The sequence below is a fragment of the Centroberyx affinis genome, unplaced genomic scaffold (genome assembly GCF_046629955.1).
Source record: "Centroberyx affinis isolate AG114_WGS23_722 - 3 ecotype Tasmania unplaced genomic scaffold, CSIRO-AGI_Caff_v1 ptg000142l_1, whole genome shotgun sequence".
In the NCBI taxonomy this organism is placed as follows: domain Eukaryota; kingdom Metazoa; phylum Chordata; class Actinopteri; order Beryciformes; family Berycidae; genus Centroberyx; species Centroberyx affinis.
The window spans coordinates 59,093-76,787 of record NW_027278840.1 but is presented as its reverse complement, the minus strand read 5'-3'; the positions used below and the strand labels follow the sequence as shown (position 1 = coordinate 76,787).

The 17,695-nt window shown below is 41.2% G+C and overlaps 1 protein-coding gene across 1 annotated transcript; it reads left to right on the top strand.

The window, feature by feature from the left end:
- The first annotated feature begins 4,686 nt into the window (after positions 1-4,686).
- On the top strand, positions 4,687-7,900 carry LOC139654393 (putative nuclease HARBI1). Its single transcript, XM_071531452.1, has 5 exons — positions 4,687-5,119; positions 5,212-5,327; positions 6,804-6,915; positions 7,034-7,368; positions 7,829-7,900. Exons 1-5 carry the CDS (start codon positions 4,687-4,689, stop codon positions 7,898-7,900), a joined length of 1,068 nt encoding a protein of 355 aa, XP_071387553.1.
- Positions 7,901-17,695: the final 9,795 nt, after the last annotated feature.

Genomic DNA, 17,695 nt, shown 5'->3' with positions numbered 1-17,695 from the left:
TCTTAATACTGTTCGTGAGTTACAAGTGCTCTGAAAATAGTTAGGCATATTTAGGTGTGTGTTTGTGGGCACAGCAGTAGTATTATAGATAAGCACTCAGTTCATTGTATGCCTACATAAGCCAGATACATATGTTTTTTCTTTTTCCATTTAGTCTCTTTATTCTGTATGTTGTTGGAGAGACAAAAATGTACTTATTTTCCTTCTGTTGGAGTGGAGCCACGTATCGACTATTTCCTTCTTGACTCTAAACTCATCTCAGCAGTGAGGGACGCCACCTATCATCCTATTCTGATTTCAGATCATAGTCCAGTCTCTTTAGACTTGGAGTTTGCTAATTTGGATAATAGAGGACAAAAGCATTGGCGCTTTGACCCAACACTACTAAAAGAGAGAGAAGAATGAGAGGGCACATAATATCCTACACAGCAGCTAAGTGCAAATCACAAGCAGAAGCCCTCACAGATATAGAGGCTAATTTACACCGATTTTAACAAATATACCAATCCTCCCCTACAACGGAATTGTTAGGTAAAATCACAAAACTAAAGTATGACTATAAATCTTTACTTACGAAGCAAGTGTGCTCTCAACTGATCAGCTGCAAACATAGGTGATAAACCACATAAACTACTCGCTAGATTACTGAGACACAGGCCTCACAAGCCATACTTGCAGTTAAGAACAAAAATGGAAAGTTAGTTACTGACCCGCAGGAAATAAATTAATGTTTTGAAGAATTTTATTGTGAACTTTACAGCTCAAATAGTTCTGCCAGACAGACTACAATAGACAAGTTCTTAGAGGAAAGTAAACTGACTAAATTGGATGAAGAAGCAGTAGCAGATTTAGAAGCAGATTTTACATTAAATGAGATCAAGGCGGCGATTCAGCAGTTTCCAAATAACACTCACTAGGGCTGAACTGCCAGTTATTCTTGATGGAGCATGTTTTGAAGTGTGACTTCTAGAGTATTTGTCCCAGATGCTGACTGGCAACCACTACAGCATGTCTGGGAAGAACACGATGAGACAGTGTCCACTACGAGGGGTAGTTGAATGAACCTAGTAAAGTTACAGTCCTCTTCTCTTTCCATTACAAGTGTTAGTTATGTGTGGTTTCTACAAAACGAGAAATAAAATACAAGATTTCAATTGGTGTCCTATACAGAATGCAAATGATTTATCAAGGCGTAGCAACATGAATTAACTGTTACAGCCAGTACAGAGATGCTTGCAATTCGTATGACTTCATATAACTATCTCCAATTAACTCAAAGTCAAGATAAAACTGTAATATGGATAACCTAATCATCACAATAGCTAACAAACACTTAGCTACCACTATGGTAATAATTGAGTCAGCTTAGCAAGGCTAGTTAGCTTGTGAATGTCAAAGTCATGCTATGCTAGCGATAGAGCTAATAGCAACATAACAACTCAGTGTAACAGAATACACTAAAACACTCATACAAATACTCATAAACACAAATGAATAAGTGACTTACACTTAGCTGCACGCACAGACAACACTCTGAAAAGTAGAGGTGACGAAGCAAGGAATAACAACTTGAACATGCAGGAACACCGCAGTACACCACATCATGAAAGGCCCAACTGAAAGGGGGGTCCTAATCTTGATGACCATAAGTCTGCCTAACTGCAAATGTCCACTAGGGGGCCTTTACTACAGCCTGAACATAATTACAGTCTGACCATGGCAATTAGCTGGCCTTTTTAACAGAGCAGGATGGTCTGAACACTGCGGGTCTCTCAGGGTTCTACGTCTCAGTTCTGAGGGCCTGGAGACTACTGAGGCCTACATGAGTGGGAGGTGTAGTCCCGGGGTCATGGTTGTGGGAGGAGCCAATCTTCTACAACCCACTGTTGCCACTGGGCTCTATATGCACTGCCACACTGATACATTGCCTCATGACCGGGGCAATCATCAAGCTGGGCCACCTGAGGTCTCCGGGGGGAGGGGGGTGGAAAATCCCCCATGCGCTGGCACAACAGGCGGGGGTGACCTCCCTGAGACTGGTAGAGGGGTTTTTGAAGGAGGTGTTGAGGAACTTACCGGACAATGTGCTGGACTACTTTAAGTTACCACAGGGAAATGGGGCTCCAGATTTTCCAGAGTTGCAGGTATCTGCTGAGGATGGGGGCTGGCAGGAAACTGGGATGCTGTTGTGTTTTTCCACTCCGAACCTGGGGAGGTTTAGGCAGGCAGTAAGGCTCTTTATGCAGCCTGTGTAAATGCACCAGATAATAAAGAGACATATGATCCAGACGTCCTCATCCTTTAACTCATGAGTATATTTTATTTATGTATTTCTTTTTTTTTTTAATGTATTTCTACTGCAATTGCAAGGAGAGTGATTCAGTATCCAAACGAGAGGGCAATCTCAGAGAATAATTAGGGTGGGCTAGGGCATATAGAGGCACCTTGCTCACAACATCACACCCGTTATACATCATAATTTATCTCTAGGGCAGAGAAAGCAGGGAGTTGGAAATGGTTGTGCTTTTATCTCCTCTGAAAGGACAGAGTAACTTCTCCTCTCTTACCCAGGTATTGCAAAACATAATCTATTATTGCTGTGAAGAAGGAGGCTCTTACAAAAACAAACTGATGTGAATGTTATAGCAGTCATTGTACAGAGGTTTGCAGGTAAAATGGATTGGCTCTTCAATGTCAGTACATGTGACAGGGTACGACATCTGGGTTATCAGTCACAGAGAAACTTTTGCTAAGATGCTGTAAATTGTAAATAGCAAATGGCTTTTCCTGGTTTGTCACATGACTACACCCTCTACTTCTGTATGGCTCAGTGCAGCTGCACCTGTTAGTAATCTATTGGCTGCTAATTCCATTCTTATAGCGTCACTTCTATTTGGTTGATTTTAGTGTTTTTTACCACAGGTCAGGAAGGACACAAGTGCGGAACTACAGGCAGGAGACAAAGGTAGAGTAAGAACAGCAACTTTACTGGTAGGACTAGGCAGCTTGTAATAAAGTCTGTTTCAAAAGGCAAATCCAAAGGTCAGTCCAAACAGGCAAAGGTACAGAATCGTGAGGCAAAGAACAAAACCGAACTTGCAGAGATCATAACAGGCAGGAACAGAACTAAACAGGCGGGATACGTATCTGGCAAAGCACAAATGACGATCTGCCAGAGAACTGGTGTACAAAGACTGGTATATATACTGCTGAGACTAATGAGGAAACTAGGAACAGGTGTTTGGGAAAGGCAGGCAGGCAGGTGATTGGATAACAAGATGATCAGGAGATGTGCAGGAAGGCAGAGCAGGCAGGTTGGCAGGAAACAGGATAAACAAGTGACAGGTGGACTGACAGGTGGGGGGGGAACTACAGGATCTGCACAGAGACAAACAGCACAGAAAAACAAACAAAAACAGAGAGAGAGAGAGAGAGAGAGAGAGAGAGAGAAAGAGAGACTAGGTCGAGCTGGAGGCTCAGTTTTTTGTATTTACACATGCTTTTAGATGAATTGTTTTACAAACTCTGACAAAGGCTTTTTTACTAATAGATCTTTATTCTCAGTCATTTCACCAGATGATTTTTACCTTTAGACATATCAGGCTGTGGTCAGCATGTACTACTGAGTTGGGTCCTTTGATGTCTGCTGTAGCAGCATAGCAGCTGCTATAGCAGCTTTCAATCTGCCTGATTATAAATCTACTTGATGATTCTAATATGGCATTGCAAGATTCTTACATATCAGAACTCATTCTGGCTGCTTCCACTGCCCCAGCTGGCGAGACATATGTTTTTCTAACACACACTTGTGTGTGTGTGTGTATGTGTGTGCATACACAGTAAGCTCTTTCTTTGTACAAATAATTATTTAATTCTATTTTCCAGTCACCGCTAACATTATGCAAAGCCTAGACCAAAAGCACCAGGATCCCACTCCAGAGCCCCGTTCCATAAAGCGAGTTTACCAAATAAGCCAGGCTTCTTTCGGTTAGTCTGACTCATTTTCAGTGGATTCAGTTCCATAAAGCAAATTCAACATAGTTCAAGCTCAGTTACTATGGCAACTTATGCTGGGAAACTAACCTGGTCCGGGGCAGGCTAACTGTCAGGCTAAGCCTGAGTTGTTGCTTAACCAGAGTTCCTGTAACACTGACCCAAAAGTGATGACTTTACCACTGACTTTCTGGCGTGCTGCCATATTATTTTACTTTATTAACCACTATCAGTCAAAAAAAATTAAGTTAATAGAAAATGAACTTAAATAAATAATAAATATTAAATTAAATTAAATTAAATTAAATTAATTATACAATGATAAATGATAAGATATAGACCTATGTGTTTAATTATATGGTGATATCAAACGTTTAGGCTTATGTTACATAAAATATGTCTCAATCTAAATTACCCCAATAGAATGACAATAGCTACATAAATAGTTAACAGTACAATTGCAAAAAATTATATTGACCAGAAATGTAGTATCTAAATCCATTATGCCTCTATCCTCTATTTGCCCGATAGGAAACCATGTTTAAAAATGTATTGGTTAATGTATTGGTTAATACATATGAAACAATGTCAAAAAGTAAACTTAGATGTGTTTAGTGGGTGTTTGGTTTTTCAATCAATTCAGTAAAGGTCTATAAATAAGGACCTCAACCCATGTGTTGTTCTTTGTCAATCATGGCGCGTCCTTTCATTGATGAGGTGGTGGATGAGGGAGCTGTCATAGTACACTGGGCATTTCAAAGAGAACGTACTTTCAGGGACAGCTCAGACCCTTTGGCTTACCCTGACAACTACCTGTATGAGTGGTACAGGTTCTCGAGAGAAGGGATTGCATATATTTGTAGATTACTCAAGCCACACATTGCGAATAGCACACGCCGCAATAAAGTGCTCACAGTCCCACAGACTGTGTGCATCGCACTTCGCTTTTTTGCCAGTGGCACATTTTTGTACACAGTTGGAGATGCAGAGAATATTGGCAAAGCATCGGTTTGCCGCTCTGTACGAGTTGTGTACCTGTCTTTAAAAAGACTGCTCAATGTGTTCATCACCTTCCCTGGCCACAGAGGAATTCAGACCATTAAAGATGCCTTTTATGGAATCGGAGGTAAGTTCAAGCATTAATTGTATGAAATATTTTTGAGTGTTAATGTCCGAGGTGACAATTGGAGGCTAACCCCTTTTACTTAACTTTCGTAGCTTTCCCAAACATTATCGGGGCTCTGGACTGCACCCATGTGCGTATAAACCATCCGTCCGGTCCGCATGAGGCAGACTTCATCAATAGGAAATCATTGCACAGTATCAATGTGCAGGTACGGTCCTACTAATTGGGATAATGGTCTTGTAGGCTACTATAGAATAGATTGTAATAGATTGCGCTATACAATAAACTGGGCACCAGGGTTCTGTTCCAACTGTTCAGTACAAATTACCGTGATCTAAACATCTTTTCATAGAATAGGCCTAATTCAACAGATTTTTCTCCACAATTTTAAATGTACACTGAACAAAAATATAAATGCAACACTTTTGTTTTTGCTCCCATTTTTCATGAGTTGAACTAAAAGATCTAAGACTTTTTCTATGCACACAAAAGGCTTGTTTCTCTCAAATTTTGTTCACAAATTTGTTTAAATCCATGTTAGTGAGCACTTCTCCTTTGCCAAGATAATCCATCCACCTTACAGGTGTGGCATATCAAGATGCTGATTAAACAGCATGATTATTGCACAGGTGTGCCTTGGGCTGGTCACAATAAAAGGCCACTCTAAAATGTGCAGTTTTATCTTGAAAAAACACATTTATTAGGCACTGAACTATGGATCTCATGACTAGCGCTACAGATATGCAGTCAGTATCTGGTGTGACCACCATTTGCCTCATGCAGTGCGACACATCTCCTTTGCATAGAGTTGATCAGGTTGTTGACTGTGGCCTGTGGATTGTTGGTCCACTCCTCTTCAACGGCTGTGCCAAGTTGCTGGATATTGGCAGGAATTGGAACACGCTGTCGTACACGCCGATCCAGAGCATCCCAAACATGCTCAATGGGTGACATGTCTGGTGAGTATGCAGGCCATGAAGAACTGGGATGTTTTCAGCTTCCAGAAATTGTGTACAGATCCTTGCAACATGGGACCGTGCATTATCATGCTGCAACATGAGGTGATGGCGGTGGATGAATGGAACGACAATGGGCCTCAGGATCTCATCACGGTACCTGTGTTCGTTGTCCGTAGCTTATGCCTGTTGCCGGTTGGATGTACCGCCAAATTCTCGGAAACAACATTGGAGACGGCTTATGGTAGTGAAATGAACATTCAATTCACAGGCAACCGCTCTGGTGGCCATTCCTGCAGTCAGCATGCCAATTGCACGCTCCATCAAAACTTGCGACATCTGTGGCATTGTGTTGTGTGATAAAACTGCACATTTTAGAGTGGCCTTTTATTGTGACCAGCCCAAGGCACACCTGTGCAATAATCATGCTGTTTAATCAGCATCTTGATATGCCACACCTGTCAGGTGGATGGATTATCTTGGCAAAGGAGAAGTGCTCACTAACACGGATTTAAACAAATTTGTGAGCAAAATTTGAGAGAAATAAGCCTTTTGTGTGCATAGAAAAAGTCTTAGATCTTTTAGTTCAACTCATGAAAAATAGGAGCAAAAACAAGTGTTGCGTTTATATTTTTGTTCAGTATAGTTACTCACATCCCTCTTTTTAGACATGTTTTGTTATGCCTATATTATTCCAGTCTAATGACCTACATTTTCCATTTTTTCAGATGATCTGTGATGCAGAATGTGTCATCACTAACGTGGAGGCAAAATGGCCTGGCTCAGTTCATGACTCCAAAATCTTTCGGGCCTCTTCTCTTTCCCAGCAACTGTCACAAGGTAGGCTTTTCACTAAACATATGGCAATGTAAAATAGTACAGCTTTAAAAATACCTTCACCATCAATTTGTCATTACAAAAAATAGTCAGTTAGATTAATTATTTTTACTCTATCCAGGCGAGTTCTCAGGGGTTTTGCTGGGAGACAAGAGATATGCCTGCCTGCCCTATCTCTTGACTGCCTATCAGGAGCCCCAGACAGAGGCACAGCGCAACTACAACGTTGCCCACGCACACACGAGGGCTTGTATAGAGATGGCGTTTGGCCTCATTAAAACGAGGTTCCAGTGCCTGAACCACCTCCGAGTGACTCCACAAAGGGCATGTGACATTACCGTTGCGTGTGTTGTGCTTCATAACATCGCCTGCCTGAGGAGAGAGAGGCTGCCAAGGGTGGTTGTAGAGGAGGACTGGGGCAATGAGGCAATTTTCGATGACAATGAAACAGGCAGGGTTATAAGAGACTTTCATGCAAATAATTATTTTGGTTAGCATTATATTCAAATCCTTATGTTAAGGCTTTGATTAATCTGTTTTTTGTAGTTTTCATTTTCACACAAGTCACATAATTTGTATATTTGATTTCAACTTGAAGCTGCCTGTTGGGGGAAAAGGCATACAATTAAATGGTGTCAAAAAAAACAAAAAGTAATGTGTCATTGTCTTGATTATGGCAGTTCTACTTGCATCTTTCTCCAGTTGTTGGATTTCCAGTTCCAACTTCCTCATCTTTAATTTTTTGTATTGGATGTCTACATCCAGTGCATCCATTTGTTTGAGGAGGTATCGCTTGCACACCATCTTAACGTTTTCTGCATTCTGTAGGAACAAAAAGTTTACTTATTTTTTGGAATGCTCTTGGCATTGTGTTGTATTCATTAGTTAATACTCACTTTGTCACCTGTGGTCCCAGCCTGAGAGGGTCCTAGAAGGGTCTCAGTGTCCTGCAGCCAATAACACTATGAGCACCTCACCACACAAGTAGGGCTTTAAGTGTATAATCTGCAATCATTACTTACCTCGGGCCTCCTTGAACATACAGACACAGTCTCCTCATCCTCCTCCCTTATAGATGGGCCTTCACCCAGAAACCATTAATCAAACTCTGTTTAGTGATCACCACTTAACATTGACAGTAAACCAGTGCTTTAAACTATCTCATACTCACAGGGTCCTGCATGATGTCTGGTGGCTCCAACAGGCACACAGAATTTGCCATCAATATGAAACAAAGAATATGCAAATAGATATATCAACCTTTTATGTAGTCACTCCTTGTACTAGGTGGCATGGATTCCGACGCTGTTCCCCCCTCTATTCCCTCAATGACTGGCCTCCCCTTGTTCAGCTCCAAGGCCAGCTCCTCTGCAGGAGTTAAGTGTGCTGGTGGTGGCCCTCCCCCGGTGCCAGCAGCATCACTCTTCTTTTTTGCAGCTGCAATTAATAAACATCATGAGATTGGACAGTTCTAGCATCAAGCTGATTATACTTAAGTGCTTATATAGCCTATAGGCATACTTACCATTCTGAACAATATTCTTACATTTAGTTTTCACCTGCTGCCACGTTCTTTTCTCCCCACTCAAGTTGTTGCTGTTTAAAAGTGCCCCCCCCCCATAAAAAAGTTTAATTTGTTGAAATCATTCATCAAATATACATAATATACATTATATGTATATATTAAACGAGTGAACATGTATACATTTGCAGCCTTGAGGTTAATATCTATTTATTCTTGTATAAGATATTTTAATAACCTACAGGTTTTCTGTTCTTACTAACTGTTTGATTGTAACGTTATTGTGCCCAAGATTTAATTTGGTTGTATCAAAATATTTCATTACATTTTAACTTAGTTGCTACTTACGCATTCGATCGATCAGCAATTTCGGCCTACTTGAACCTGTCTCGAATTAGTCTGATTGCGTGAACTTGAATTGACCTTTATGGAACCGCTTTAGCCGCAACTGATTTGTTAGGTTCATGCAAGTCAGGTTTTGGATTTTAATCCCCACTTTTCTTAGCGCGCTTTATGGAACGGGGTTCAGTTAACCTAATCAGACCAGCTGATGTGTGTGTGTATGCGTGGGAACACGTGTGTGTATGTGTATGCATGTTTGTGTGTGTGAATGAAGGTACCTTCAGTCTATTCTTTAGTGGGAATCCACGGGAACAACTCATGAATATCTAGATGCTCTGGAAGTCACAACATTAAAGATTGAATAGACATTGTGAAAACTGCAAAAACACCAAAATGGGTCAGTTGAAATGGGCAACTTTTGGAGTTCTGAGAATAACGCTGTCAGTCTTAAGGCTGATTTTAAGCTTTAATTAAACAGGCAGGTCAACTTATTTATAATGACAGCCTGGCACAAGTTAAAAGGATTTTAGACAGGAGGTAGGGAGGGAGTTCCAACCGAGAGAGATATGTCAACAACACAAAGAGAATACACAAACAGCCAATGGACAAGGCAATAAACAATAAAACCATGGACAGGGCAACAGTAGCACAAACAAAGCAAGATCATAACAACAAGCATCAGGCAATTCATGACAATAATATATACAGTGTCAAGTATAGATACATTAAACATTGCTCACAACACTGGAACAATAGATGCCATCTGAAGCACTGAGAGCAGCTAGAGGAAGCAGCACCAGAGGACCAGACAGAGACTTTGAGGTCAAATCGCAACAGAGCACCGGCCAGACCCAACACACACTAATGCAAATGTAATGCATTAGTGTAAAGCACTAAAAAAAAAATTTGTGTAAAGCACCAATCTACTTCACACTTGGTGGGTGTATTGCTGGGGATCTAAGGATGTGCAGTGTCGAGTGTGAAGTTGTTTGGATGAGCGGTTCTCGAGAAAGCTGCAAGCAGCAATACCGGAGGCCAAGCAATCGGCCCGTTCCGAACAGGCATGTTTTGAACGGGCACTGCACTAGTCCAGAGAGAATTGTGAAAATCTTTTTTTTTTTTTGCTAAGCTATAATTTGTTTCCTGTCCTACCCCTATCAATTTTTACCAAAATAATTACAGCCATGTTTCTGAACTATATGTTGTTTGTTGCAGCCCTAGACCTATCCTTTTTGCAATTACAAAAATATGGAATCAGGAATGCCTCATATATAAATAAATGCACAAAACAAGATTTTCAAATCTATATATAAATAAACAAGGGTGAACACAAATGTAGCCTATTTTCCCATACACAAACAAATGTCACCCCACTTGTGTAATGCCAACCATCACTTGAATAACACATATTTATTTCCAAGAATAATATATTTATACAAAATAAAATATAGATTTAAAGTGCTGAATGTGCAGCTGACATCAAAAAACACGTGAGTTTCTATTTACAGATTGCTGAATCTGCATTTCTAAAACTGAGACATGGATTTGTTTTCAGATTTGTTTTCAGATTTTTGAGACATTTCTCATACAGGTCTTCCAATCCACAAATGTGTTTGTATTCTCTTTAGCCAATCAGATTTTGAGACAGATGGCTGCTTGAAAATGCACACCACATCCCTCAAATTACAGGCTGCAGATGGGATTTCATCCATTGGGAGGGAAGGCCCTCATCCTACAAGCAGTTGTGGATGGCAGATACTGGTAAGAATCACCACTTCATCTCGCCCAGGACAGACTTCAGTTTCCTTCAACCTCTATATGACACGATCAGCTGGACACACGTGCAATTTGACCACAGTTCATGAAATGCAACTAAGGTATATAAATGTCCTGACTGGTGTCTATCAGTGTGATTAAAATCAGTACTCGCTGCTGTCATATGAAAACCTCATATCTCTAAAATGTCAACTTTTCAGGCACAAAGAAAAACTGTTTAGTTTATCTAATTGGCTTTAAAAATGTTTCCTAAACCCAAGATTTGTATAATTTAGATGTGCATGTAATCCTTCAATTGAAGATAAAACATGAAAATCACCAAAACTGGAGTTATGAGGTTATGTTACGGACGATATGTTATTTTGCTTACTTTGATAACAAGCATATTCGCATTAATATAATCAGAATATCGTGTTTACATGGGCTCTGCCTTACTCACATTATTGTCTTAATTGCATTATAATTGCATAATTTGCAGTTTGTTGCTGGCATGCTGCCAACTTGGAACATGCTAGCTGAGTCAGGATTGAGTTTTGTTTTAATACATTGCTTCTGATTGGCAGAGCTGACCAGTGGCTTGATGCTTGTGTTACATCACTTGTGACTGATGGAGCTGACTAGAGGCCCTTGAAACATGCCTATCCAAAATGCCACCAATGCTGCAGGAACAAGCTAAAGTAAAGTGGCTCTGATAACCTGGCAGCAGTAACAAAAACTGCCTGACCAGAGAGATTATCCCCTGGTACCCCTGTCTCTTCACATCTCCGGCAGGCTCAGTACAGAAGAAAGGTTCCTGCCGCACAAGCAATCCGTCTTTATTTCAAAACCACAGAAACCTTTGTAATCCAGCCAGTAATCCTTGCCCTATTTCTACCTGCACAAAGGTTTTAACATTCTGGCTAAAGATGTGATTTTTCAGTTTAGATCCATGCGTGCACACCTTCGCATACACTGTGAATACACAGCTGCAATTACAGCACTTAACAGACGGGCACTGTCATGCACAGATAAGCGTGCAAACACACACACACACACACACACACACACACAGGAACAGGAACACCTGGAACTCCTCCTGGGATCATTATGTGTGGAGAAAGAGAGGTGTGTTCACAATATCAAACAGATGGAAAAAAAATTGTCACTTGTTTTTATTCTGTTGTGTGTGTGTGTGTGTGTGTGCTCGTGCATGTTTATGTATGTGTGTGATAGTGTGTATTATATGTAGGCCCATGCCAATGTGTCTGCACTGTGCCTGCTTCTCACTATACAGAAGTTTATTCAAACCACAACAAGAAAGATCAGTTTCTCCTCACCTTGAGTCTTTGTGGTGACTGTTTGCAGTGCTGTGGATATGCAGTGTGTGTGTACTTGTTATCTTCCTGGAGTGACGCACTTTCCACAGCCCATCCGCAGGGAGTCGTGTACCAGCTATGGACGACATCAGGTGCTGATTTCTCAATCAAGCAATTTACACTATGATTAGTAAAAATTAGAATAAAAGAGTTGAGGAAGAAAGGCTGATGAAACTGAACCAGACTGCTGAGACTTAGTGGAACGAAGCTACATGCTGCACCAAAGTTTGGAGCCACCGGACACAAGAGGCAGAAAGACATGCATTGCCCAAAGAGTGCTGTGGCAAGTGCATATCCCTCTGACACTGTTCTGCTGGGTGACAACCATGCAGTTTTCTCTCTCTGCGTATTCTGCCTACAGCCAGAGAGAGGGAGAGAGGCTTTTAATCCTAAATTTTGAGGTCCCTGCTTGTTGTGGTGATGCACACTTGAGTTGTTCCCCCCATCTTTCTTTCCAGCTTGTCGCAGAGGTGGCACCGTGTGAGGAGGATCCCACCTCACCTGGAGGGAGCGGGCATTCTGGTGGCTTTGTCGGGAGTCATCCCCCTCGCTCTCTCCCAATCTTTCCTCTCTTTCTCGCCTGTGAACTGTCACATAAAGACTAAAAAAGCCCCCCAAAAATCTTTAAGGGAGGATCGCGAGGGGCACACAACCGGCTATAGTGATTCACAGGTGAGTCACAGGTCTAATTGGAGATTTCTCCTATTGTAGAGAGAAGAAAAAGCAACAGACTTGGCCAACCTTCACTGTGATGGAGGAAAAGCTGTTTTCCTTTTTTTCAGTCCTTTTATTTATTTATTCATTTTTTTTACCATTTTTATTACTGCTGTCCTTCCACCCTTTCTGACATTACCTTGTAATGAAACATGACAGTGTGTTCACTTCTATGAGAAGATCTGGGAATTGATCAGCACCGGCTCAGACTGCGCACACTGAGGATAGCTTGAGGCAGAGCACAATAAGAACAGAATAGTATTGCCCTGGGCTATACTGTGTGTATGTGTGTGTGTGTGTCTGTGTTCTTGTAAGTCTATCATTGTGAGAATCAGTTTCACACCTTCAGAGAGAGTATGTTTTAGAAAAGTGAAGTCATTTTCATTGGTATTCACTTCTCCAAGGGGCTAGTATAGAGGCAGGACCTGTTTTTATCGTTAAGATTAAGACTGGGTTTAGGTTAGAGTTAAAGGTCCCATATCGTGTAAAACAGGATTTCCCCCGCCTCTTTGATTATAAAGGAGTAGGATGTGCTATCTAAACATCGTGAAAGTATCAAAACGCACGGTTCGCAACTAAATTCACACAATTCATAGAAAACCGAGCCTCTAAATGAGCCGTTTGGACTTTCGTAACTTTGTGGCATCACAAAGGTTCGCTCATTATCATTTTTTAAAGAAATAATAGACTAACAAAGTGTTTGAGCGGTTGTCATTGTGTATTTACCGGAGAGTTTTCCCTACCTGTTGCTCACGTTTCACTCTTGAAATGGTTAGCCAATCAGAACAGAGGGGTCATTAATATTATTGAGCCTTAAAGGCACAGCAACAGAAACAGCCTGTTCTTGGTAAGGCTCAGAGAGATGCTGGGAAATGAACGTGTGAAAATGGATTGAGGGTGTTTTTGGCACATGACACCACACAAACAGCTTTTAATGGACCTCAAGCTCGTAGTAGAGATGGTGAGGTAATTAATGTAGTCAATGGAAGGTCCTCAGAAGTGTCTTTCTGTTCATATGTTTTTCTGTGTGTGAATGTAATGGTTTTTGTGGAGGCATATGCACCTGTGTGGTAAGCGTGAGAGAAGAAGATGTTAAATCCCTAGGTTGAAAGTGTGTGTGAGAGCAAGATCCCTCTTCCGTCTTCACCCTTCTCCTCAACCTCTTCACTGCCTGGCTTCTCTCACAGAAGCATCATTGATGGCAACACCAATCAAAACCAAACTCTGTCCCATCTGGCACTATCACCCTTTGCATGCAGACAGAGGAGGGGGAGAGGTGTGGAAGAGAAGAGGAGATGAGAGTAAATGAAAGAGGCGTGAAAAGTTGGGGTTATTTGAATTGGTGAAGCGGTGAGAAAAGCAAGTTGGAGGCTCTGGGTAAAAATTCTATCTTCCAACTGAATAAATAAATCCAGCCATCTACATGAAATTTGTAGCATTGTTGCTTGATAATCCAACCTCTCTGGCCTAATCCTAACCCTAAACCAACCCTAAACCAACAAAAACAACCACATAAACACCAAAAGTTACAAAAAACAATCACATTTATTTACAATCAGTCGTATACTTCATCACCGTCTCAGTCTAAACACTTGTTTGACTTCTGTGTTCACACACATATACTTTCATTGCCTATCTGGCTATTATCTTTCTTTCCTGGGTAAGGACTGCAGAGTCACTTGGCCTGAATTGAAAAGTCCTCTCACGTCTCCCTTTCCCTCCTATCTGTCTTCTCTACTCATGCTGATCTCGCGTCTGCCTTGTTAAAACAAGTAAAGAACAGCGTAGCAGTGACGCTGTGTAAACTTTTCCACCCCATGTGGCTTTGTTGCCATAGAAGCCTGATTCAATGTGTCATTGTTAGTGGGCGCATTACCAACTACATCACTTAAGTCTTCAACCAATGAACTGCTGGCTGTTCCACAGACTAATCTCAAATCCAGAGGTGACCATACTTTTTCTGTTGTTTATTCTTTGGCTTTTTACTATCTGTCTGTACTGCTCATTCTGTCTTTGTTTTGTTGTTTTTTTACTCTGTCTTTGTTGTTGGTTTGTTTTGTTTTGTTCTTTTGGCCAGTACTGCTCATGTTGTCCTTGTTGTTTTGTTTTTGTTTTGTTTTATTCTGTATGTACAACTCTTTTGTCTCTGTTGTTTTGTTTTGTTTTCTGTTTTTGCTCTTTGTCTCTTTGAAGCACTTTGTAACCCTGGATTTAAAAGGTGCTTTATAAATAAAGCTTTACTTACTTACATAATTATTGTGAATATTAATCAAACAACAAATTTTCCTACAGTGTCACTCCGCTTAGGTGCGCTTGAAACAGTTACCAGGTCAAAAACAATTAATATGGATTTTCACCAGACCATAACTTCATAATGTGAAAATTCTAGACTGATTTGAGATGATGTTGAACTTGGCTCTGTCAAATGCTTGCTGAGTAATGTTTGAGATGTAGGACTATTCTGCTGTTGCCCTCATTGTAAGTCGCTCTGACTAAAAGCATCATCTAAAATCCTAAAATGTAAATATAAATGTGAAAACGGAAATTGACATTCTGCCACAGTATGTATGCCTTAGTAGCTTCCTCCCATCTCTTTCCCTCTCTTGCACGCACACACGCACACACGCACACACATACACACACACTGCAGCAGGGATTCACACATTCTTCACTGCATTTCACACCTTGTTCACACTATGATGAGCTGCAAATGATGAAATTTGTCTTCTTTCTCTGACATCTGTTGTGGACAAATAGATCCTTATGGAAGTGGTTCTTAATCCTGCTCCTCAGGACTGAGAATGCTGCTGGTTTTCTGTACTACCAGTTTATTGCATTCAGTTTGCATCCCAGGTGCTAATCAGTCCCTGATTAGATGGCTAGAAAGGAAACCAGCAGGGCTTTGGGATGAGGACTGAGAACCACTGCATTATGGGAATGAAAATTGAATGCGTAGGAGTACTGTCCCAGCTGCTGTCTTCATGAGGCGAACAAGGAGAGAGCCTCTCTCTGTTTTGACACGTGTTTCTCTCCCGTCTAAATGTAGACCTTGTGATGACCGTTGGCTGTCACTTTACATAGCTCTGAACTTTACCCAATCCAGTCCTGGGGGCAGAATCAGAATTATTCATAATGATAATTATTTTGTGGGACAAAGTAAAAGAATTGAGTTTAATCTTCTTCTCAGATTGGGTGGAATGAACAAATACTCCCCCTCACACACACGCACGCACGCACGCACACACACACAGACACACACACACACACACACAAACTCTGGATTCTCATTTTATTACAGGTGTAATTGTCCATTGTTGATAACATATTCCAATTTCTATGTTTTAGGTCTGGAGGATTGGACTGAAGGATTATTGACTCAGCCTTCAGGCGTTTTAATCAAGTGTCTGTTCGTGATTGTATATCTGATGCGTGGCGGTTTCTGTTAACTCCTGTGGTATACTGTATGTGTGTGTGCCACTCTGGCAGGCCAAGGCGTGTGTAGGAGAGCAGAAAGGCACTGAGGGGAGAAAACCAGTGGGAAATGGTAAGTGGAGGGTTGAGGATGAGGTGAGGAGGAAACAGGAAGGAAAATTATCAATAGAGTCCGAGGATGGAGAAAGATGCAGGACAAGAGAATAATTAAATTTTGTTTGATCCAGTTCTCATGGAAATGGACTCGCGTGTGTGTGTGTGTGTGTGTATGTATGTGTGTGTGTGTGTGTGTGTGTGTGTGTGTGTGTGAGCATTCATATTTGGAAGTGGAATATTATCCTCACTGTTACAAATTTAAACAACCTCCCTTAACAGTCCAGAGTTAATCCTCTAATCCTTCATTAAGTCTGTGCTCTCTTGAGTATGCGTGTGTGTGTGTGTGTGAGAGAGAGAGAGGGAGAGAGAGGGAGAGAGAGAGAGGGAGAGAGAGAGAGATGGCAGGAATACCAGGGGGAACATACCCATTTCTCTATATAAACCACAATGACTGAAAATAGCCCCTAGTGGCCCCACTTTGTGCCAGTCAATACTGGAGCATAATGTGTGTGCTTCAGTTCATTGATTAGAAGTCAACCTGCTGTGTGTGTGTGTGTGTGTGTGTGTGTGTGTGCGTGTGTCAAATGATGCTAATGAGCTTGTTAGAAAAATTGTTGGCTGCTGGGAGCAAAAGCTGTCGCCATTCCTCATCTCTCCTCCCCCCCCCCGTCGATGTTTACTCATCTAGCCTCATTTCATCCTCTACTTCCTAACCTCTTCTCTTACTATATAATCTTTATATAATTGGCTGTTCTGGGGGAGCAGTGCAATTGATGTGAGCAGCTGTAAAATACTGAAATAAAAACAAATAAAAAAAAAAGAAAGGTATTTGTGTGTGTGTGAAAGAAAGAGAGAGACAGACAGAGACAGAAACAGATAGACAGAGACAAGGCAAGAGGGAGAGAATAAAATTATTGAATTAAATCAAAATGAAAATGGGAACATAAAAGCTTGCTACTGACATCACTTTGGTCCCTGCAACACTCATATGAACTGTTAAGAGGACAGCACACAGCAGGGGGACTTTTGGAGTTTGACTCTCTTTAAATGTCTTTTATATCACCTCTTTGTTCTTATTGCCCTATTTGTTGAATATTAACTTGCATTCCACTCTTTATGTCTGGGCATACTACTTCTGTCCTATTATGCTAATTCTCTCTTGCCTTAATTTCGGCTTTCTCTCTCTGCTCTTTTTCTTTCATCTCCCTCTCCCTTTCAGCTTTTCCTCTGTCTCCTCTCAACCTGCTTACAGCCAGGGAAACAAACAAACCTCTAGCAGCTGCCTGCCTGGGTGATTGTGTGTGTGTGTGTGTGTGTGTGCATACGTAAGGTTGTGTCTGCGTAAACAGTGTGGCCAGTACTGTGAGTCTTTTTCCTTGGATTATCTGTTGATGTTTGAGTTTCTGTAGGTAGTCCACTTCTCTTTGTCTGCTCATCACTGCTCATACTAACTGCCAGGTTCTTCTCTTGCTGCTGCCGGAAACATTAAACACATCACATCCTCCTGTGTGCCATAAGTTTTTTTGTTGTTTTTTTTTCTCCCAGG